Source organism: Mugil cephalus, chromosome 10 (genome assembly GCF_022458985.1).
Source record: "Mugil cephalus isolate CIBA_MC_2020 chromosome 10, CIBA_Mcephalus_1.1, whole genome shotgun sequence".
Lineage (NCBI taxonomy): Eukaryota > Metazoa > Chordata > Actinopteri > Mugiliformes > Mugilidae > Mugil > Mugil cephalus.
The window spans coordinates 4,139,568-4,162,872 of NC_061779.1; the positions used below are offsets into that span (position 1 = coordinate 4,139,568).

The 23,305-nt window shown below is 42.7% G+C and overlaps 2 protein-coding genes across 8 annotated transcripts in view; both read left to right on the forward strand.

The window, feature by feature from the left end:
• Positions 1-13,750, forward strand: part of hipk2 (homeodomain interacting protein kinase 2) — a 76,469-nt gene extending 62,719 nt beyond the window's left edge. For 2 of the 5 annotated variants that reach the window (XM_047597219.1, XM_047597216.1), the window contains exons 10-15: positions 1,846-1,976; positions 3,863-4,045; positions 4,145-4,483; positions 5,098-5,342; positions 6,095-6,255; positions 6,339-13,750. In XM_047597219.1, the coding sequence (XP_047453175.1) occupies positions 1,846-1,976; positions 3,863-4,045; positions 4,145-4,483; positions 5,098-5,342; positions 6,095-6,255; positions 6,339-6,803 (1,524 nt within the window). In that variant the 3' untranslated portion in view covers positions 6,804-13,750. The remainder of the gene's footprint in view (positions 1-1,845; positions 1,977-3,862; positions 4,046-4,144; positions 4,484-5,097; positions 5,343-6,094; positions 6,256-6,338) is intronic. The other 3 variants (XR_007113592.1, XM_047597218.1, XM_047597217.1) reach the window with 3 other exon arrangements.
• A 1,860-nt stretch (positions 13,751-15,610) lies between these two features.
• si:ch211-1e14.1 (UPF0606 protein KIAA1549) overlaps positions 15,611-23,305 on the forward strand; it is a 40,618-nt gene continuing 32,923 nt past the window's right edge. For all 3 annotated transcript variants that reach the window (XM_047596222.1, XM_047596224.1, XM_047596223.1), the window contains exons 1-2: positions 15,611-16,304; positions 17,420-17,718. In XM_047596222.1, coding sequence (XP_047452178.1) covers positions 17,586-17,718 — 133 coding nt within the window. In that variant the 5' untranslated portion in view covers positions 15,611-16,304; positions 17,420-17,585. The remainder of the gene's footprint in view (positions 16,305-17,419; positions 17,719-23,305) is intronic.

Sequence of the window (23,305 nt, forward strand, 5' to 3'; positions counted from 1 at the left end):
AGCGGGGAGGCAGGCGGGCGGGCAGGCAAACCAGCGGGACCTTTATCTGGAGCAGGAATGCAGAAAATGTGGAAACAATTGAGGAGTGAGAGCTGGGGCTTTGAAAGCCCTGAGGTGACAAAGGGTTTTCACCCAGGGAGTGTAGGTCGAGGTAGGAGGCGGTGGCCGCTGATAGTGATGGTAGGCTCTGAGAAGAAAGAAAACGGCCTCTTAACTGGGTTACTATTTCAGGGCAGACAGGCTGCTTACACAACGCAGACGCCTGGTGAGAGAGGCATGTAGAGTGCCAGGAATGGAGATAGAGCAAGGAGCAGGAGGAGGAGGAGGAGGAGGAGGAGGAGCAGGAGATGGATGGATGTATTAGAGTCCCTTAATGGCATGTTGATAAAAGGCCTTGGATGTTGGCTTAGATGTAAAGACCATCTCCAGCTCCAGAATGTTCCATTAGAGATGTCAGTCATCGGTGCACACACACAAGGCGGCCCTGCTAGCCTCCAGATGCCCCCTGCAGCACTGGACTCTGCAACCTGCCCCAAACAAACACAATCCAACCGGCAACCAGACCAGAGAGCAGAGCAGCCACTTTGTGTGCAGCCAAAATAAATAAAAAAATAAAAAAATAATAAAGTTTTTTTTTTTTATTAAGTTCATGGACATACATTAATCAGACATGAATAGATCTCTTTTTGCATCAGATTTAGCAAAAAGCTAATTTCCATCTGTGGTCCAAAAATAAAAATACAAAACAGCATCCAACACAAACCCACAGGACAGGCAGAGATGCCTACGACACCACGTTACAAATAAAACACAAAAACACAAACACTATACACAGAAAACAATCTAAAATGTGCATTTAATGTAATGTGTGAAGTAAGTGCCTAGCAATTTCAAATTCTGTATCAACAGTGTTAAATCAGAAATAACGGTATATTTTAAATATTGGCATTGGTATTGGGGGCAGAGTCCGTAGTGTGAGTTGAGGAGCATCTTTTCAGATAAACCTAATAGATAAAAAAATAAACAGATGATCTGCTTTGTATTTTTCTCTCTTTTTGTTTCTTTGTCTGTCCGTTCCCTCATTTAAACGTGTGCGCGTGCCGCAGCACATACTGATGCCGTTGTAAATAGATGTGCAAGCGGTATTAAAGGAACAATTCATTAGCCCTGACGTTAAAGTGCTAATCAATACGACTGCATTAAACTATTAGGCTTACACACACAGTAACACACAAACGTGTTCAGGCATGCAGGCGCGCGCACTCACCCGGGCACGTATTACACACCGCTGCTCGTCCCGTTCTGCATCACAAATACAAAGTAGCCTCTTTCCTTCAGAGCGGCTTGAATAGATCTGCAAATTTAATTAGAACATAGGTTGATTTGACTCAAGTCAAACACATAATCACTCTAATGCCGCACGCACACGCACACATAACCTGGCTCGCTCGCTCGCACGCATGCACACAAAGGAAGGCGGCGCTGTACATCGTTATTAAGTCCGGTTCTTATCTCTGTTGTCGATGGATGTCTTCTTGAAGTCGGCGGAGTTCATTTTGCATGCCCAGGAGCCACTTCAAACCAGCTGTTATGCACTTTTGAAAGTGTAATTTATCACAACACTACCCCCACCCACCCAAACTAATCAGCTCGAGTTCAACGCGCTTCCTCTCTTCATGCATTTATAATGTTTGAACTGGAAACCTGACAAAAAAAAAAAGATGTATATAAAAATATAATCTTGAGTATCTTTGCAGTCCTTTGTCCTTGATTTCTTTTATGGTGGCTATCGTCTCCTCTTTTTTTTTCCTGACCTTTAAATCTCCCCCTCTTCTCCGTCCTCAGCAGGCCTGGCCCAGCGGCACCCAGCAGATCCTGCTGCCTCCAGCCTGGCAGCAGCTCACCCACACCTCAGTCCAGCACGCCACTGTCATCCCCGACTCCATGAGCAGCACACAGACGCTCGCCAACTGGAGGTGAACGACAACCTTTTTTCATTTTTCATTTTTCCTTTCACTTCGAATTCGGATAAATATTATGGCCTTCAGCCTGGACTGTTCTCTGGGAACATCACCCGTGGCTCGGTTCTGATTGAGAGACCGGTAGCGGTGCGTGGCCCCGATGTGACAAAGTGTGCATTAGAAATGGTTTTTCCATAAGACTGATTGACAGAGGAACCTGTTACCTTCCCAGCAGCGTGTCCTTTATCACCAATGAATCACCTCCAAATGAATACCAGTGTCCAGATTCACCTCGGGGAGATGGCATATATATATGCACATGTATAGACACCGTTCGACGTATAGCCTGTCACTGCGATTACTTGATAAATGGATGGATAGATGGGAGAAGGCAATCTGCGCGGAGATAAGGAGGGAGCGAGTATATAATGTGCATGTGCGGAGGGCTGCTGGGGTTCGTGCATGCTTGGATTCATTTGGAGCTGTCCGTCTGTGACAAGACACCTCCCCCTCCTCGTCTCTCCCTGCCTTCCTGTCCAGTGGCAGCTCTCTTGTCCTCAGAGAGACGATTGGGAAAGTGTCGCACTTCCTCTGCAGAGCTATCGCTCCACAGCTGCTGGTGTCAGCTCCTCTGCCCTCCCTCTTTGCTCTTATTCCCCCTTTTCCTTTCGTCTTCTCGAGATAAGATGGCTGCTGCCACCTGCTGGCAGCTTTGGGAAATGCCTATTAAATCCGTTGCCTACATCCAGTTCGATTAGGGGGTATTAGGGTTGCAAAATTACAGGAATTTTCAAAGTTTCAACAGGAATTTATGGGAATTAACAGGAATAAACTGTGAATTATCAAGGTTAAAGGTTAGGAACATAACTATAGTTGGTAGAAAATTGTTGGAGCATAATCTTGGCTAAGACGCTCAGATTTGATGTGAGTACAGTTGAGTATAACGTGTTACTGCTCCATCACAGCAGGGACATATCACGCTATTTCCTGCAGAGCTATTGATGCCACACCTCCATCACATGCACGATGATTTCTAGAATTCTGAACGACTAAAACAACTTTTCTGAGTCCACAACACAGACACAGTATTGAAGACACACATTTGAGCCAAAGTTTTGATGATGATGTGAGGTAGATGATATTTGATCTATGGCGTTAAAGTTCAAAAAGTGTCAATATCTAAATGTATTGCTAGCTTACTGGTAAACCAGATATGCTACATGTAAGCTAGCTAGCACCATTTCATTAGAAGTTAACTTATTGTGATGCTAGCTGCTGCAAAATGTGTTGCTGTTTCTTCTGCCTCCTGCTAGATGTTTTTTTTTTTTTAGTTTTAAAAGTTTTGACCTTTCCATAAGCTCAGCTTACTATCTACATATTTGTATTTTTTTGTCACCTTATTTAACAGATAAATGCCACGTACGCCATCCAGTGTGTGGAAGCATTTCACACCAGCTAAAGTTGATGCCAAGTTTTTGTCTATGTGCAAATATTGTGCAAAGACAAATGTGAAGAATGACACAAAAATTCCTCTAGAGCTCAACAAATGCAGCAGACAGGAGTTCCATTCCAGGCAAACATGAATCTGTTGTATGGAAAAATGAAATGTTTATATTTATGTTGGTATGTGGCTCATATATGTTTCTTTAAATTATCCCCTGTAAATTCAAATTAATGTCCATAAATTCCATTGGGCCTTAAATTCGCACAAATTTCCAAAATTCCTAAAATTCCCTGACTAAAGTTTCCAGAAATTTAACGGAAATTTTCAACTCCTTTGCAACCATAACTGGTATATTGGTGTATTTTCTGATATTGTATGCATTTCTACCTCACCTGCAGATTTCTTATTTCTTTTAATGTTGTGTAATAAATAATGTTTTTTGTTTTTTTTTTCCCAGGAATTCTCATCCTCATGGCAGCCATTATAATCCCATCATGCAACAGCCAGCCTTGTTGGCCGGCCACGTCACACTCCCATCCAACCAGACACTCAATGTGGGAGTGGCACATGTTATGAGGCAGCCCTCAACCAATAACAACTCCTCTTCCAAAAAGAACAAACAGCACCAGATGTCTGCCAGGTACCTAAACGCACTCACTGCTGGACTCGCTGCAGGCTGAGGTTTGACGTCCATAACCGCTCACAGTCGTGTCTGTCTGTCTGTCTGTCTGTCCCTAAGGAACATGTCGGCCTACGAGGTGTCGTCCTCTCAAGTGGTGCTGTCCCCGCAGCGCTCCAAGAGGGTGAAAGAGAACACGCCCCCCCGGTGCGCCGTGCTGCAGAACGGCCCGGCCTCCAACTGCCCGCCCCCGCAGGGTTGCGGTGGCGGCGGCGGTGGCGGCACCGGGTGGGGGGCTAGCGAGGCGGAGCAGGCGTCAAGCACCACCCGGAACCACCAGCACCAGCACCACGCCCCCAGACAGACCATCATCATCCCGGACACGCCCAGCCCCGCGGTCAGCATCATCACCATCAGCAGCGACACGGACGAAGAGGACGACCACAAACAAAACAACAGGTCGGTTCTGGTGTTTGGGGCGTCAGCGTCGCTCGCTCACTGGGGTTAACATCTTCCTATAGGTTCCTACATAGAGAAAGTTGTAGGCTTTGTAGGACAGTTGTCTTAAATTAGCCAAGATCAAGACTAAAAATTCCTGATCACAGAAACCTGGGGTGCATCTACTTTGACTAAGCTTCATGGCCAGAAACCTTCTGTTATTTATTCATAACAATGTGTAGCATACAGCATTAAAACCATTGTACATGATGCATCCCAACGTTTCCGTTTGCAGGGTTAACTTTGTGACTATAAAACTGTGATGTGATGTATAATAAAGAGCTGTAAAATGGTATCCGGGCTGCCCAAAGCCAGTTCTAATCTCTGAGACTCGACGTTTTATGGAGTTATTTGTCAAAAAAAAACACAATAACATGTCAACAACCTAATGGTCTAATATGTTACACAGACAAACAAGGCAAGTGAGTCGGAAGGGACAGAAAATGAACAAGCAATGGTAACAACTGTACTGTCTGGGATCTGATATGCCACTTTTTTTTTTTTTTTTTTTTTTTTTTACTAACTTGGCATTTTCTGTAACGGCTCTTCTCCTGTTTGCCATCTATTTTCTCCAGCTCGTCTTCTAAGCAGAGAAAGAATGTCATCAGTTGTGTAACGGTCCATGATTCACCAGACTCTGACTGTTCCAGCAACAACAGTCCCTACACCGTGGAGTCGAGAGCCCCCAATAACAACAGCTACGACACAAAGACCACCATCCTGGACAACTACAACAACGGGAACCCCCGCACCATCATCATCCCACCTCTCAAAACCCAGAACAACGACGTCCCGAATGAGTGCGAGCGCCTGATGCCAGGTAAAGTAAAGATTCTTTCAAAAGCCTCGTGGCTTTTTTGTATTTATCTACACTACAGGTGAATAGTAACTAATAGATATCACCATGGAACTTCTCCAGTTGATTACTTACATAAATACAATTATTTTTTGTATTACAGATTTTTTGTGTTTATAATTAAATATGCAAATGAGGAGTTGTCTACTTAAATATGTGCGAATTTCAATACATTTCCAGCACAGAAATCTGAATAATGGTGAAAGTTAGGTTCAAAATTCTTGTTTCATTTTGTTTACGTATTAGTTTTCAATTTTTGCCATGTTTTTAGGAGTAAAATGTTCTATAAATCAGGCTCTGGGTGAAGAAATCCTCTCTGTAAATACCTGCAGAATGTAGTTAAATGTAGTTAGGAACAAATCTGGAAGGTTTGGTTTGTGTAAGAGCTACTGAAGTGGAAATTTCTGGCTCAGAGTAGCAGAAAAAGTCAAGTTTGACATTGCAAAATCATGTATATTTTTATTGGAAACTGCTATGAACCAAAACCAAATCTGCTCAAATCCTTCAAAACATATCATATAATCATATCAACATATATAATATCAAAATATCAGATCAAGTTCATTCAAGTGTGAAACATGAATGATGATACGTTGCTGATGGTCTCCACCTTCGTCTCCTTTTACCAAAGAGAGTCTGACTTCCCTGCTGCCATGTCTCGCCTTAAAGATGCTTTCCCGTTCATCAGACATTTATTTATCCTCTCCTCTCCGCAGATGCAATGAACCATCAGAATTCAGCGTACAAGTTCAAATCCTCCAATGGATTGGCGTCTGGCAATAATCACATAACAGGGGGCTTATCTGGAGGCGGGTCCTACCGACAGCAGCGCTCAGGGCCACACCCTCTCCAGCAGCAGCCTCTCAATCTCAGCCAGGTATGGGGAGGCATGAGTGATCTGTCTTGTCCGGTTGTATCAGCCTGTGTGTACTACTAAATCTCTTTCATTTCCTCCCCCAGGCCCAGCAGCACATGGTAGCCGAGCGAAACGGAGCACATCGGCGCCAGCAAGCCTACATCACCCCCAACATCGCTGCCCAAGCCCCGTACTCCTTCCATCACAACAGCCCCTCGCACACGGGCAACGTCCACCCGCACCTGGCCGCGACGCACCTGCCCAGCCAGCCCCACCTCTACACCTACACGGCCCCCGCCGCTCTGGGCTCCACCAGCACCGTGGCCCACCTGGTGGCGTCGCAGGGCTCGGCTCGCCACGCGGTCCAGCACGGAAGCTACCCCCCGAGCATCGTCCACCAGGTCCCGGTCAGCATGGGCCACCGCGTCCTGCCCTCCCCCACCCTGCACCACAGCCAGTACCAGGCCCAGTTCGCCCATCAAGCCTACATCAGCGCCTCCCCCGCCTCCACTGTCTACACTGGATACCCGCTGAGCCCCACCAAGGTCAACCAGTACCCTTACCTCTAGAGAAGACACTGACCGACACTGGAGAGCCTGACCCGGCGCTGCTGCTTCCCTCCACCGCGCCCCCTCTACCCAACTCACCCCTTTACCCAACCCCCCGGAGCCCCGTCGACATCCTCCTTCCTCGACCTCAGACATAAACAGAGACAGAGGAACATGCAATCCTCATGAAACTGTCACGTATAACTTGAAGATATAACGACAGAGAGAAAAAGAAAAAAATACGATTTGCAGCCTCTCTAGAAGGGAAAGACGGGGGTTGATTTTCAGAGGGGTACAGTTCAAGAAGTTTTTCTTTTGATCGTTTTTGTTTTCGAAGGGCCAGTTATTGCTTTTATTTGCCTTTTTTTTTTTTTGCTTTACTTTATGGGAATAAGTGATGTCTCGTTTGTTTAACAGGGAAGTTTGAAGCAGGCCCTTTGGGACAGTGGACGTTTTCTGGTTTGTTTTTTTTGGTTTTGTACTGTTTTGTTTTTTTATTTCTCCCCTCTCATATTTGGGAAGTGACTGTTGAACAGGGGTTACTGACTGGAAGTTTGGAATCCCAAGGGATTTGGGAAAAAGGTGAAATACGGAAACCTGCTGCTCTTCAAAGAAAAAAAATATTGATGGCCTTGAACTGTCTTAGTATTTCCAAATCATTCACGGTGTGGGGAGAAAAGAGAGGCTACTCCTCCCACTCCACCTTCTCCAGCAGAGGAGGCTTCTGGAAATATAACCAACAGGAGACAACAAACTTTTTTTGTGTGTATTTATAGATATTTTTCCTTTCACTTTTATGATGATACTTCAGTTTTAGCTAGGTGTCTTAGCTGGGCCCCGTTCTTAGAATGTAGCAGTCTGCACCTGTTTGTTTCAAGATGAAAACTTTTTTTTTTCCTCCCCCCCTGATACCAATAGACCTTCTTTTTTCAATGTGATTGCACAAAGTGGTTATAATAACATAGGCATGTACAATGTGATTGTCTGTGTGTGCTACTGTCAGCCATGCGTGTGTAGTCCACCTCTTCAAAAAAAAAAAAAACCCTCTTCAGTCTTTAGGTTTCGACCATTGTTTCCCTCGTAGTGCCTTACACATATACTGCCCAGCCAAAAAAAAAAAAAAAAAAAAATGTTGCCACCTGGATTTAACAAAGCAAACAGGTACGAGTCTCCTATTGGATAATTACTGCATGGGCGATTATGTTCATCGATGTGGAAAGACACCATCCAGTAGTCGTGGAAAACATGCTTGAGAAGGGTCAAATCATTGGTATGCATCAAGCAGAGAAAACATCTGAGGAGATTGAAGCAGAAACTACTAAAATTGGGTTAAGGACCATCCAACACATCATTAAAAACTAGAAACGTAGTTGAGAACCATCGTCTTCGAGGAAGAAATGTGGTTGGATAAAAATCCTGATTAATGGTGATGGTTTTATGGAATCAAATTGAAGTAAAACAACAGTAGAACTCAGGGCTGATGTTTAATAGTGAAAATAAGATCAACTCCACATGTACAATATGAAGGGAACTCAAGGGATGGGAATGAACAGCTGTGTAGCTTTAAGAAAACCACTAATCAGTGAGGCTAACTGGGAAAAAAGGCTTCAATCTACTAGGGAGCATGAAGATTGAACTTTGGAGACATGGAAGGGGGCATCAGGGTAAGAAAAGAGGCAGATAAAGTGATGCCCCCATCATGCTTAGTGTCTACTGTACAAGCCTGTAGGTGCAGCGCTATGATCTGGAGTTGCTGCAGTTGCTCAGGTCTAAGTTCAGCAACATTGTGCCCAAAGAATGAGGTCAGCTGACTACCTGAACATACTGAATGACCAGGTTATTCCAAAAATGGAGTTTTTCCTTCCCTGATGGGCATATTCCAACATGGCGGCGTATTAGCATTCATGGGGCTCAAATTGTTAAAGGCCACCACAGAGTCCAGACCTGAACCTCATTGAGAATCTGTGGGCTATGATCAGCGGTCAGACTCTCCCATCAATCATCAATACAAGATGTTGGTGAAAAATGAATGAATGCAACACTGGAACATTACTAAAGCATGGAGACAATGCTAACGTGATCAGAGCTAAAGGTGGTCCAATGAAATATTAGAGTGGCAACTTTTTTTTTTTTTTTTTGGCCAGGCAGTGTATAACAACACAGTTTACTTGGCTTGGATCCTGAAAAGCCACAAGAGACTATAGCTATACTTAGAGAGACATGTTTCCCTGGCTTGACAACCTAAATCGGGGCGCTTGTACGTAGCTCTCTTCCAGGTGTAGGCTCAGCCCTTTGCTGTTTCTTGTTCCTTAACGACAGCATACCATAGACGATGAAGATTAATGTCAGAGACTCGTCTTCTCTGCGCTATTTTATTGTGTGTGCATGAGATAACTTGCCTGGGGTACTTACCAAAGTTATAGATACATTCTTGTCACATTTGCTCTGGATATTGATGTAAATATGAACATGTACAGAATAGCTGTAGCTATGTAGTGAATCACAGTGGTGCCCGAAACGTGGCTTTAGTTTGGGGTATTTGTTTTAATCACGCAGGGGGATTTCGTGACCACGGAGCAAAGCTCAGTTTTCAGGAGTGAGTGTAATGTTTGAGACACAGTAGAGGTCTTTTTTTTTTTTTTTTGTCGTCGTTTTGTTTTAAGGTTAAAAGCTAGTCCGAGGGAAGGGCCTTACAGGAAGTGATTGTTGCCGTGAGGGTGGTTCTGTGAGGCTGCAGATAGCCTAGCGAGGGTTGTTCGAGAGAGTGATGTACTGTGCAGGCATGAGTTAAGAGGCGGGTTGAGAGCGTAGGGTCAGTTTAGGAGAAGGGAGGGCAGGGGGCGAAACTCTCTGATCTTAAACGGGACTAAAATGGTAGCAAGTTGGCAATGAGCAGGTTGATAGTAATACTGAGCCCGGGTGGTTGGTGGGAGCCCGCGGAGGGCGCACTGCCGTACCCGAACGTCAAGCTCACACCGTGAATTCTTTCGTCCTGTTGCTGTTCGTTTGACGATTGGAAGTCGGGGCTGCGTGCCCGAGGCTCGGTTAGCATCTCGGCAGGAAGCAGGGCGGAGCAGAAGGGAAAAAGGCCACAGCGTACACCTGGAAGGGCACCTTGTGGATGGTTTGTCGCCACTGTCCATTTGTCTTCGAACCAGGTACACACCACAGACATCACGCCACGCCACTCCGGCCAGACGGACGGGACACCTGAACACTTAGAGAACCGATAGGGCTGTCGCTTAGTGTGTTTGCTGCTTGATTTAAAAAGACAAAAACAAAAAAACTTCACTTTCTCGTAGCCAATAATACAAATAACACCCTCCCTCCCTCCCTCCCCCCCCACACACACACACATGGGCACATCAGAACTACTGGTGGTTTAGTGAAAGCCCCCCCCCCCCCCCCCCCTCTCCTTCTCCATAGTATGCCATAGTACTTGCATTTGAAGTTTTTAACTTTTTATTTCTGACATGGCTGTAATACATGTTGTGTTTATTTTTAGAGATTGTTGCAATAATTCTCGTGGATGTTTTATCAGAGTGTGTGTGTGTGTGTGCGTGTGCGTGTGTGTTTTTATTATATGTCAGGCTCATTTCTATTTTGTATCCTGGGCGGGGGTTGGTGGGCGGATCGGTCGGGGAGGGAGGGAGGGGGGAGGGTGGGGGGGTGTACAGTGATGTTTAAGTATTCCGTGGAAGGTGGGGAAGGTGCACCTGTGTAAAGTGTTGCACTCAGCGCTCGCTGAAGACGGCGAGTGTTGAGCAGATGATAATCCACCGGGGGCCCAGGTTTGAAATCCAACAGTCTCCCCCCTCCCTCCCTCCTTCCCTCCCTCCCCCCCGATGGGCCCCCGGAGTGGTCTGTCATCCTGGTACTTTCCTCAAAAACTCTGCACTCCCCGTCAGCTCCAGCATGCAAGCCTCGGGTCCGGGCACTTAAAGATGTGATTACATAGTATGTTTCTGGTTACATCCTTTGACTCTGTTCTGTTTTTGTTTTTTAAATCTTTTTTTTTTAATTTAATTTTCATTTTATCTACTTAATTGTCTCTAGGTCGTCGTCGGGGCCTAAGCACACGCGCATAAGGGAGATGATTTTTCCATTGGCTTCTCTGCTATGAGACAAACTACTGAAACATTCCACTGTTTGAGGGAATTTGGCATTATACCCCATGCTACACTGCTGTCCCGTCCCCGCGCGCTTGAACAGCACGGGGGACGATGTTGTCACACTTTTTTGCTCGCCAAAGAATTTGTCAGATCCACCGTGTTACAGCACAGCACAGCACAGCACAGTCGCAGTGCAGCGTTGCTAGAGCAGACGGGCAATAACTTCTGGTTTCATCTTTAACAAATGCTTTACCAAGTGCTAATGAGGACTGATCCACGTGCGCATACATTTGATGTACTCCATGCAGCCGCAAATTCCTGGAAATTCAACCACGAGAAGCAGTTCATGTAGAATTTTGATTTTTTTTCTGTTCATAATTCGTCACTCTTGCCCCGAATCTAGATTTAAATCAATAATTATTTAACCCCTCTCCAAATAGTTGTTTTTATTATTATTATTGTTATTATTATTATTGAAGCCAGTTTTTTTTTTCTGTTTTTGATGTTTTGGTGTCGCGTTATTAGTGTTGTCAGAAAATCATTTTGCAAAAAGTAAAAAAAAAAAAAAAAAAAAATCACAATAGCGTGCCATGGAATAGAATGACCTGTAAAGATGAATTAATCAAAACCTGTACCAACTATACCTTTAAAAACCACGGTCACCTGCACAAAATGAATGTAATACGTGACCTGCGACATCTGACAATGGCTTTAGATCTTGTGACCGATTAATTACTTTCATTTCCACGTCGTTTTGTGGCCATGCATGATGCAATAATTATACGCCTGAACTCCAGCGGAATCCCATGATTTAGTGTAAAGTTACCACCGTCCTCCTATCTGGAGGGGGGGACGTCATCGAATAGTCACTATTTTCTCAAACGAAACATCCAGATAAGAGGAACCTCGTATGCCCAGTTTTTTGTGGAAAATGTGTGCGATACACTTTGTCTGTCATTCTGTTTCACATAACCGATGTGTTTGTGTTTTTATAAGAGAAAGGGGAATCAGAAATGTGAGCATTAATGTAGACTGAGTGACCTTACAATTACCAAAATGTGCTTAAGTAGAGTGTTAAGATGTTTTTTTTTTTCCCTCCTCGCTGAGGTGAGTGTAGCCTTCCCAGCTAGCAACTTTTATTGTTAAGTACTGCCTTCCAAATAACCAACAATACCTCCAAAGCTTTAAAGGTGACACTTAAAATTAGAGAAAAACTAAAAAAAAAAAGGCAGCGTCCCTCCAGCATCCCCGTGAAGCCTTCTTGCATCCTCCAAGTACGAAACACGCTCAAACTTCCAATTCATGGTGTTATTGTGCATGCTACTCATCCCGGAGCTTTGGAAACACTCGGAAACATTCCTGAGAACATGGCGCACCGTTCAGTGCTGCATTAGTATTCTTTTGAACAAACTCCTCGACTTGAAGCTAAGTAAAGCAAACAGGCGAAACGCAACATCGAACCACACACTTCATTTTTTTTTTTTTTGTTTTGTTTTGTTTGGCAAAGCTGCTTCCCAAAGTGCAAAGGAGCTAAGGACACGTGTTAGGTGGATAAATCATGTGCTGATGAACTTTCTGTCACCGGGAAATTCACAAAGCGTTCTTAAAGCCCATTAAGATAGACGTGTTTTTTTTTTTTTAAACCTTTGTTAAAAGGGGGATCTGCTCCTTTTTGATGGCTATTCCTTGGGGGAATTCAGGGTGAGGTGGTCAGGGTTTGATGCCGACACAGATTGGCGTCGGGGTTATGTGGGAACGTATGAATTTAAGAACCAAAACCGATGCGACTTTCAACCGTCTTCAGTCGTTCGTATCCTTGACAAGGCAAGCATACGGACTGATTTCTTCCAGCTAATTTGCTCGACCTTACAACATGAAATTATCTGTCCTACCCCGTCGGTTTTTCAGTGACTAATAGTTATTTCTCCGGTGTTAATAAGTGGAATCTGGACACGGTAGACCAAAGCTACATTCAAAGCCATACGCCCCCGTTCAAAAAAATTATCCGGAATCGCGTCACAATTCCATTTCAGATTCTCTAAATTTGTGTAGCTGAAGTTGCTGAATAGCTACTTGCACAATGCCATTTGCGAAATACGTTTTCTGAAGACCTAAGAGCGCATCAGGCCCTGACCCCCTTTTGTGTCCATTGCTGTATGGTTTCTCAATGGTGTAAAATCTCATTCTTTGTCGATAAAGCTAACGTGTGCTGCAGTATTTCCTAGTATACTTCTCTGTTAATTGTCTTTTTCTTATTTACTTTTTTTGTTTATCGGGGTGTGATGTCTCATTATTTCAATCTGTTGATGTAGCGTTCTATGTATACCCTGTTCCTTAGCCTAATATTATTAAGTATGTTACGAGAATGGATATTTTACTGGCTTTATAGAATGTCTAAATAAATATAATAATGACAATAAGAAAAAGGATTAATTAAACCTCCTAACAAGTTGAATACTTGCTACTAAGCGCTTGTGTTACCATTATGATGTTGTGTGCTTCTCTTAATCATTTTCGTTGTAGAAAAATGGAGTGAATTTATATTAGGCTTCGACAAAACTAATGATAGCATTGTAAATTTCACAGGAGGATTTTAACAGACAAACAGCTTCGTCAAATAGAAGAATATAGTTATTTTAATTGTCCTCTTTACTAACTGTAGGGTGAGAAGGGGCTCGCGTTGTGGTGAACTATGTTATAGCTTGTTATTCACTGTTACTTTTGATCATTTTTTCGGTCTCCGAGGTGAATCGAGTTATTAATGAGAATTTGTATGCTCACATATGCATATTGTATATGTGTAGAAATGTAATCACACTTTGTCTTGGATTTACATTAAACTGTTAAGTCACGGCACCGGTCTCCTGTTTTCTGCTGTGTGCAATGTGTATGTGTGTAAGTCTTGTAGTACATTAGAAAAAATGAAGAAAAATGGACCACACACTAAAAGTGATGAATTGCTTTAACAACCCTTAAAGCTTAACAGCAAAGGCATATGAATGGTTTTACATTTCCAAATTACAAAATGAGATTTATTTCATTCATCCTTTTGAAGATATATAAATACATTCTAAAGCTTCAGTAGACGTGAATAACGTCGGCCATGTTTTGACAATACAATGATCTGCTGGGAAACTTTTGGTCCTGGTATTCATTCATGTGGATGTTACTTAGACATGTACCACCCACCTAGACCAGACCAGACACCCCCACCTCATGGCAATGATACAAAACAGTTCCAACTCCAACAAAAACAACTCAAAAAAAACAAATTCACTAGATCCCAAACTGATCAAGTATCTGTGGGATGATCCTCAGAGGCCCATAGCAGATCCACAGGACACCCCCAGAAGGCCCATGTCTATTCTCTGATGCATCACAACGGAGATCTACACAATATTAGGAAGGTGGTCATAATGTAATATGAAGCAGGGGTCTACGAGGGTTAAAAGACCAGCTGGAACTGAGGAGGAGGTTTAAGGCCAGTGTGGTTCCTGTGGTAGTAGAAGCACTTGGTGCAGTGACCCCCAAACTGGGAACAACACCTGAAGGCTTAACCCAGAAGAGTGAGTCTTAGAAACAGCTAAGACACTGAACCAGCAGAACCCTCAAACTCCCAGGACTCTGGTAGAGGACCGGAGCTCGAGGACGACACAGAAGTGAAGAATTACAGTCAGACAAACCTGAATAAAATCAATATTTGGCTTTGGACCATGCTGTCTGTCCTTGTGTATGAATTTGGGAGCAGCTGGTTCTCTCCCCGATGGTATTTACATGACAGATAAGAATCTAGACAACAAAGCAGTGTTTAAAACATTTGCACGGTTCCTCATGTTACATAATATCCCAAAACATTTTATGCTCAAATGCATAAGCACAACTTTAGACAAGACAAGGTTCTTATATAATGCAATCCAAACATGAGACTGAAGAGCTTTAGAGATGTTTAAACTTTTAGAGGGAAACAATTAATCTATGTATGTAGTGCTACAAGGTTGTCATGGAACTATGTAACCTACTTCACATGCTGCGGGTAGTTAATATATGATAATGTATTACATAAGCTCATCATTAATTCAATAAAATGTTGTAATGTAATCCTAAATGCGATAAAGTAAAAACCTTTCTTCTCGTTAGGCATCAGTAGACTATTAAACAACAAAGTCATGTTTCAGATATAACAATCCATGGTACATAGATCAGGCATAACATTATGACCACCTTCCTAATATTGTTTAGGTCTCCCTATGTATTCAGCCCTACCGCCAGGTGGCGGTGTGCACCAAATAGTTTCACACACAGAGCCAGGCACTGACACGGTTAGGTTTTGTTGATCATCTCCATTTATTTTTAACCATAAAACCTTGACACTGACGATTTGTACGCCCACCTGTAGGCCGCATATCGGGCCATATTGTGGCCACCACATATTTTAAATATGCCGTAATAAGCTTATAAGTGGTGGAGGAGCTGCAAATTAAGCTGTGCACACTTAGACTTAGACAGATTTTGATGATCCACCAGGGAAATTACTTGGTCACAGTGGCTTCGCCGCACATGAAAGTAAACGCTCTTAAAAACCACAAGAAAGATAAAATAAAATAAGATTAGATTAGGTTAAAATAAAATAAAAATAAACATTACCTAGTAAAATAAAATAAACAGTGTAATAAAAAGAAATATGCAGAATTAGCATTATGAGCAAATGTACAACAGTAGCTGGCAAATCTGGCCAGATACTCCTAATTAGTTAATGATTAATGTGTGTCAAACTGATTTATCTCTATATTGTATGTATATTCTCCTAAACCTTTGCTTAAATTTGTACAAAAAACCCCAAAACATTCCAGTTAATTTTGGCAATAACAAAGGTCATCAACAGCGGCACCAAATAAGAGACAAAGGAAAGAAAAAAGAAAAAAGAAAATAAAAAAACGCAAACACCTGGTGTAACAGACTTCACATTTAAAATGATAAACCCCTCCACTCAAAAGCAACTTAAATAGCGCAGATGATATTTTGAAAACCCTGTTAAGTGCATCATTGCATGAGGCGACGTTGCCGTGGGAGCCGCAGACGCCAGTCGAGGAGGACCAACCTAAACCCGACGCCCGCTCTGACGGACAAAGAGCCTCGACCAATCAGAGCGCGCCTCGCCAAATCAGGGACCAATCAGATGGCTCGGGGGGCGGTGCTAACCCAATCCTCAGGACAAGAGGAGGTAAGTGTGTTACCACCAGAAGAGATGAGCAGCAGCTAGCAGCAGGTCGTGAACGCTGCGTCTACGGCCACTCTCAAGCGGCTGGTGAAGATTTTATTTCAACCGAGGGCATTTTCTCCAAAGGGGTCGATAGAGCTGAAGGTGCTCCCCCTCCCCTCCACCCCATGTTTTTTTTTTTCTTTTCTTTTGGTGAGTCTGAATACGCAGCTATGAGCTGGCTGACAGGAATGAAATGGAAGAAGGGGGAGGAAGGAGCAAAAAAGAATCGGTTTATGTGTGTACTCACCGCTAGCTTTCAGGGCAAATGTCGGCAAAGTGTGTCAGTTAACTAGCTGTTAGCATGTGTGTTTTTCTTGATGTATTTATTTTATTTGCATGTGACGTTTAATTAAATGAGGGGTGTAGCTTTTGTCTAGCTTTGCGAGACACCACATGACCATTTAGCCTGCGAGTAACGGGACGGGATGTAGGACAAGCAGGCTGGGCTGTATCATGATGACACATGAGATCTTTCTTTTAAACCTCCGTCTTGTCTAAATTATAATAGTTTATTTATTCACTGTACAGAGTTGGTTTATAACGACCCGGTTGATCAGTGGGGTTCTTGCACATGACATAAACATGAACAAACGCTAAACATGTCTGTGATGTTATTTATTTATTCTCATGATGAACTTATGGGAGCAGATGGATAGTTTATATGTGGATGAATGCACCCCTTAAACACACCAGAAACTTTACTTCTTACCAAATGATAGTAAAAGTAAAATATATGTATTCTCTCCAATAATAATAGTATTTACTATCCCTTTGTGTTACTGCGTGAGTTACACTGGCCATCATCTTCACTTCTTTTGTCTTTCTGTGAGGGCAACCAGAGAAAATATTCAGGGTTTCTGCAGTCTTTAAAAGTCTAAAATGTCATAATCCCAATTTAAGGCCTTACAAATACGAGCACATTTTGCGTTGTACGTCTTAAATTACATTTAGTCAAGTCTTAAATCCTTTTATTACTGCATTTGCGGTATGATCCCTCATGTTGGTTTTAAATTTAACCCGTAATGGTTTTAAAAAGGTCTTTAAAAAGTCTTAAATTGTTGAAACCTGCAGAAACCCTGATATAGAAACAATATGCATTAGCCCACTAGCTTGACTGGCTTTGTGTTTGCTTCAGGGTTTCAGTTTAACTTAATGACTTTTAGTAACTACTCAATTGCAGCGTGTGTGTGTTAATCTTCACTTGATGGATGATTAAATCCAAATGGGTGTGAGGCTGAAGAGGTTATTTCCTTTGTTTTCCACAGCTTTTCTCTACCGCGAGGACATGTTACGGAAGGAGAGGCCTTAAAGTGAAGAAGGAGAACGCAGGAATCCCCAAATAAATAACCCGAAAGACTTTCGGTCGTCTCCTCGGAATGAATCTTCTCTTCTTAACTGGATGAAATGCCTTGACCCCACCCCCGCCGCACTATGGCAGGTTTCGTGTCCGCTGTGGGTCTGGTGGTGATGCTCGAGGCTCTCATGCACACTCACAGCCAGCGTGCAATGTTTCTGGGGATGGCGGTGTTGGTAACAGTGATCACGGCCGACTCACCTGTTGCAGGTAAGAGGACACCTTTCAGATACTCGCACAACTTGATCTAGCGTTTTATACCACGTCTTACATAACAGACACAGATCGCTGACTATGACGAACGAGGTTCACAATTAACAGGCGGCAAATTCAGTGTAATTGGTAGCTTGTGTTGATAAATGCAAAATAAAGTCATTTAATTGCGAAAGTACCTCCTAAAATTTATTATATTTGTTTAATTGGTGAAATAAAAACTACTATCATGCTCATAGATGCTGCAGAAATTTCACTAAACTGATCTAAAATGAAATGTCAGTGTTGCATAAACCTTGTACTTACGATCCAGTGTCTTAAAGGTGCAGTCTGGGTGTAATGGAGATCTTTATCTAGATGGATTCGTTCCTGGTAATGGTACCTTCCCTTATCTGGTGGATTGGCTTGAAATCAGAAGCCCTGAGCTTACGTTCATCAGTTTTCTCTTCCACGTGTCCAGCGTAGGATCACATGAAATCACCTAAACATTTGAAGCATCTGTTTTTTTTTTGTTTTTTTTTCCTTCTTAAACATTTCTTAACTCAGTGTATGTTTGCTGCTTAGCACAACTGCTGTGTTGTTCCCGGGCCAGGGAGCAGCTGCACTGAAGTAGTAGTGGGGTTATTGTGTGAAGGCCAACTTAACCAGCGAACTTCCAGCCCTGCTTTCCTAATCTCTAAACCGCCGTTGCCAGCTTTTCCACACAAAGCTAGTCATCATCTCATCCTATTAAGTCCGAAATTACACGATGGGGATATAGTTTTTGTGTTGAAACACAAACTTATATATATATATATTTTACTTCAGCACACACTGTGAACTGTGCAATGCATGTGCTAGTATAGTTGTGAGAGTCATAACTGAGACATCCTGGATGGTTGATTCAGGATTTTCAAAGACTTTAGAGTTAAACCAATTTCCTGTAATTAGAGAAAGAGAAAGGGTCTAAATCCATGCACTCAATGGGTGTTTTCCCCAGCCTTAATTTTATTGATAGTGACTTTATCCCACTAACACCGTTTGCCCAGTGAAAAGAGCACGTTTTAAGGCTAGCCAAAAACTCATGATATTACGTGGTAATAGGATTATGTAGTGAATGCCAGGGGGAAAACCTTATGCAGGATTTAGGAAGTCTTAAACTTACATTTGTTTGATCACATCTCCATTCACAGCTTCTTTTTTTTTTTTTTTTTAACACAAAAGTCTTTTTAGATTTTAAGGTTTCAGTCATTTGCATGTTGCATCAACTGCATTTGTGTTTGCTAAAAGGTTTCAGTTTAACATAACGCTTTTCTTAAAGATAAGCCCAGAACAACTACATTTACTGGATTGCACATAAACAGTTTACACTCTGTCTTTGTTTGCTTTTTATTCTTCTCACGCAGAGATTCTGATTATGAGCCTCCATGCGCCGTACGATAACCATTTTCCTTTGACATTTTCTCTGCTGTTACACTTCATATACTGAGCTTAAGATATTCATATTAATTTAGAGCGTGGCTCAGTCTGTGGTAAAGAACTGGATCAAATGTTAAAGTTTTGTTTTTTTGATGCTAGCCCATTTTACTATCCTCCGAGGATCCATCAGGAAGATGTACATTTTCATCAAATGGGAGAGGCTGGTTTTGGTTGATGTATCCTCTCGGTTGTTAATAATGACATTTTGCTAAATGAAGCAATGTGTCCAGCATCCTCACAGACTGCTCTCCCGTGGCAGACTGCAGACCGCAGCATCACATGAGAGTGGATTTATCAGCCGTGGTTTGGACCGACTTCAGACAGCTGCGCACTCTTCTGAGTTAGCCCGTTTCATTTTAAGCCCTTTGAAACTTTTCTGAATGAACAATATTGCAGCGTAATCAGCACAACAGGGGACGTGCCCTATATTAACTAACCCCACCCCCCAACGATCAATAAGTTCTGTGTCAGCTTCTTTTTTTTTTGTTGCATTTCTTCTGAACTGCATGCAATATGTGTTGGTAACGTCGACTCATGACACACTGCCAGTTTAGAGCATTGCTCTGCAGAAAAGGAGTTATTATATGAAATTATGGGACACACTGTTCCTTGTCAAAGCATTGTCAAGCCACACGGGATTTGATACCACACACGTTTCAGGAATATACTAAAGCTCACTACGGTTCTCAGCCTGCACAGCCTTGTCAGTTCACTGTGCACACTCAGATGTAGTTATTATCTCAATGTCTGCAAGGAGCCGGCCAAATCTGAGGACGGCTCAGTGTCACAGCTTGTGGTGTTCCACTACATAAAACTACCATGTCATTATGCTGATAAGCCTTTATATAGGGACTTCCAAAATTACACTCCGACTCAGAAAGGGAAACCAAATTGAAGCTTGGAAAAATGACGTGCAGAACATCTCTCCAGTTGCCATAAGGTGAATTCCTTTTACGTTTTTTTTGGAGGTGTCATTTCTGCTGATCATGCAACAGCTGGAGTTTTAGATGGAATATTTAAATGCACCTATTCTTTCAAAAGAAAAGGAACATTTACTCAATAAACGGAGATATTCAAAGAAAGAAAAAGTCCACTGTTATCAGTCCATATGTGGATAGTTCAGTACTGCATTAAATCCCCTTTTATGACTGTTGTAGTTTTCAGTTTATGTTGAATACAACTGTATCATCATGTCGGGGGACATACACCGATCAGGCATAACATTATGTAGGATAATGGACATGGACCATGAATGTTGTTAGTGGGGGTCGTTAAGTCCTATGAGTGATGTGGAGGATCATCTGACAGATACTTGATCAGTTTGGGATCTAGTGAATTTGGAGGCCAGGTCAACACCTTGTGCTGTTCTTCATGTTTGTTTTTTTTTGTTTGTTTGTTAGTTACTTTAACTTTTTTTTCAGACCAGCATTTCAAACAACAACCAGATGGATAGTAGTACAGCTTTTTTTAATCTCGTACATAATGTGCACACTACCTATGGTGCAGATAAGATGGTTTACCTTCTTCTTCTGTGACCGTCTTTCTTGGATGTTTTGTTCCAGTGTCATACGACAGCGCAGCGGTTGTGGAGCATGCACACGCGTGTTGTCCAGTTAAAGTCTGATTAAGGCGTACACATGCCTGAGAAAAACGATTTCCAATCACATTATCTGGGAGTCTTAATCGAATAAGGAGAACTTTGATTTTAGTTGGCGTTTACATGCACTTAAGTTGTCCAGTTAAAGTTGGATTAAGGCAGTAATTAGTTTTTTTCCACATGCATGTAAATGTACTGATTGTTATGGGGTGGGGGTACCTGGTCTGGTCTGGTCTAGGTGGGTGCTACATGTCTAAGTAACATCCACACAAATGCCAAAGGTCCAAAGGTTTCTCAGCAGAAGGTTGAATCGTCACAAGATGGTCGATGCTATTTACTTCTCCTGTCAGTGGTTTTAATGTTGTGGCTGATCGATAGTTTGAGGTTGCTTCGTAAAATGGGGATATCAAAATAATAGAAACATGTGTCGATTCAACACAATGGAATTTAATAAAAAACAGCAGCCTCGCGAAGTTAAGATTTGGTGCAGGGCCGTCTCATTTGCATGACTGTAAATTATGGTTTTATTGTCCCACAATGTGAAAGAAACTAAAAAGAAACAGGACTGTTGTTGCTCAAGACCACAGTGTCAAAACCTGTCGGTATCACATGTGCATACATCTGTTACAGTAGCCTTGATTACGATGGCACACAAGGCCGTCCTTGTCTTTTACTCATCGTTGTAAACGTCTCTTCTTTCAAAAGCGGGAAGAGTTTCCGACGTCCGTGTCAACAGCAGAGTCACCGGTCGTACAGCTTTTCTCTCCCACAGCACCCTATAGTTTCTGGGTTAAATGGAGCACGGCTGCTTGCGTGTAATTGTTCCTCCAGACCTGACATCACACAGAAATTTCCCTTTTTAGGTCACACAAAGTTTCCCCACGTCTGTTATTTCTCGTCCTCTGCTGGTAGCTGCTAAAGAAGTGGCTCTGAAATGAAAAATCTGCACAAATTACAAGCGTTTTCGTGTAATACCATAAAATGCCCTTGAAGCTTTACCTCAGCAGTCTCTCTCTCAGCTTTCTCTCTGCGCCGCAGTAGCTGGCAGCTCCAGCACACAGCGAGCTGCAGCCCCAGCGAAGTCCCGTCTAATTACGAGCGCAGTCCGTTTCCATGTGAAATGTGATCTGTGTGGGATGACAATATGGCCATTCATTATTCATTAGAGCTGGAAGCCAGTGGCAGATCAATGGGCAGAACTTATCAAAAGCCAAACACTGGGTGCTTTTGCGCTCAGGCGGCCTGCAGCCCGAGCAGAGTTGGAAACTGGCCACCGGTTGACACTCGCTGGCCGGCCGCAGCATTGTTCGGCTGCGTCGGCTGCTGGTCAGCAGTAATTCAATTAGAAACATGTTAAAAACGCTGTTGTTTTCCTCCTTTATAATCCTGCCCATTTATGTAAACGGCGTCCATCATTATATCTCATGCCAGTATGTTTGCGTGGTCAGCTGACATGTTACAAATAGTCTGGTTTATGTAAATCCTTCCAGTTATTACCTATTAGTAGGTTGCGATGTGAAGGTACCACAGTGGGGGCTTGTGAATCTACATCTGTAAGTGATTTTGTGTACCCTTCTTATGCGTGTGTGTGTTTTACCAAGGCAATTTTCCACTGCAGTTCCAGCATCCTGCAAGTACAAATATTGTTTTAGAACAACAGTCGTATTTACTCGAGGACTAAAAGCTCCCGCGAGTGCTTTTATAGTTTGATTTCTTTTTTTTAATCCCGTCATAATTACGAGTTATTTTTCTGTTTAATCATTTATTATTTACCTTTTTTTTTAGATTGATTGGATAAATAAATAAGAAACAGGGACGTAAGTGTATTTGCACTATATTATTTAATTGCAAATTGTTATTCGGCTCACAGCATTTATTGAATGCAGTGATCACAGTTAACACTTTGTTTTCACTAGCTCCTCTATCCCGTGCCTGTTGCTGTAATCCCTTCTAATTTTAAAGGGATTATTGGTTCACGAGCCACCTGTAGTAAACCTTTAATTTATTACAAATAGATTGCCCTTCATTTGCCTACAGTTCCCTGCGCTAACAGCCTGTCAGTGGTGGGAGCTTGAAATGTGCAATAAAGTTGATGATTTGACAGAAGGCCACATTGAGGCCATATTGTGCTGGGCCCAAATCACTATCTGCTCTGATGAACTGCAGCTGATTATTTATATATTTATCGGAGCAGATGGTGCGGTTCAGCCCGGCCTCTTTTGAGCTTCTCCGGGCTAAATACATTTTTGTCTTTTAAGTGCAGAAACAGCGCATCCCTTCATTGAAAAGAGGACTTTTTGACAGCAGCTTCCCTTCTAGCTTCCAAGATTGCTTATCCTAACCCAGCAGGCGGTTTGTTAACCCAGCACCCGAAGTCCTGAGGGTGCCCTGTGCTCGGAAGGTTGAGACAAAGTAAAAGAGGGCTGCTTAGTGATGCAGGCCTCTGGGCCTCTCTGGTTACAAGTCTTTGCCTTCCTGTCTTTGACAAAAAAAACTCAGGACTTGAGAAAATGAAGGAGTGTACACACA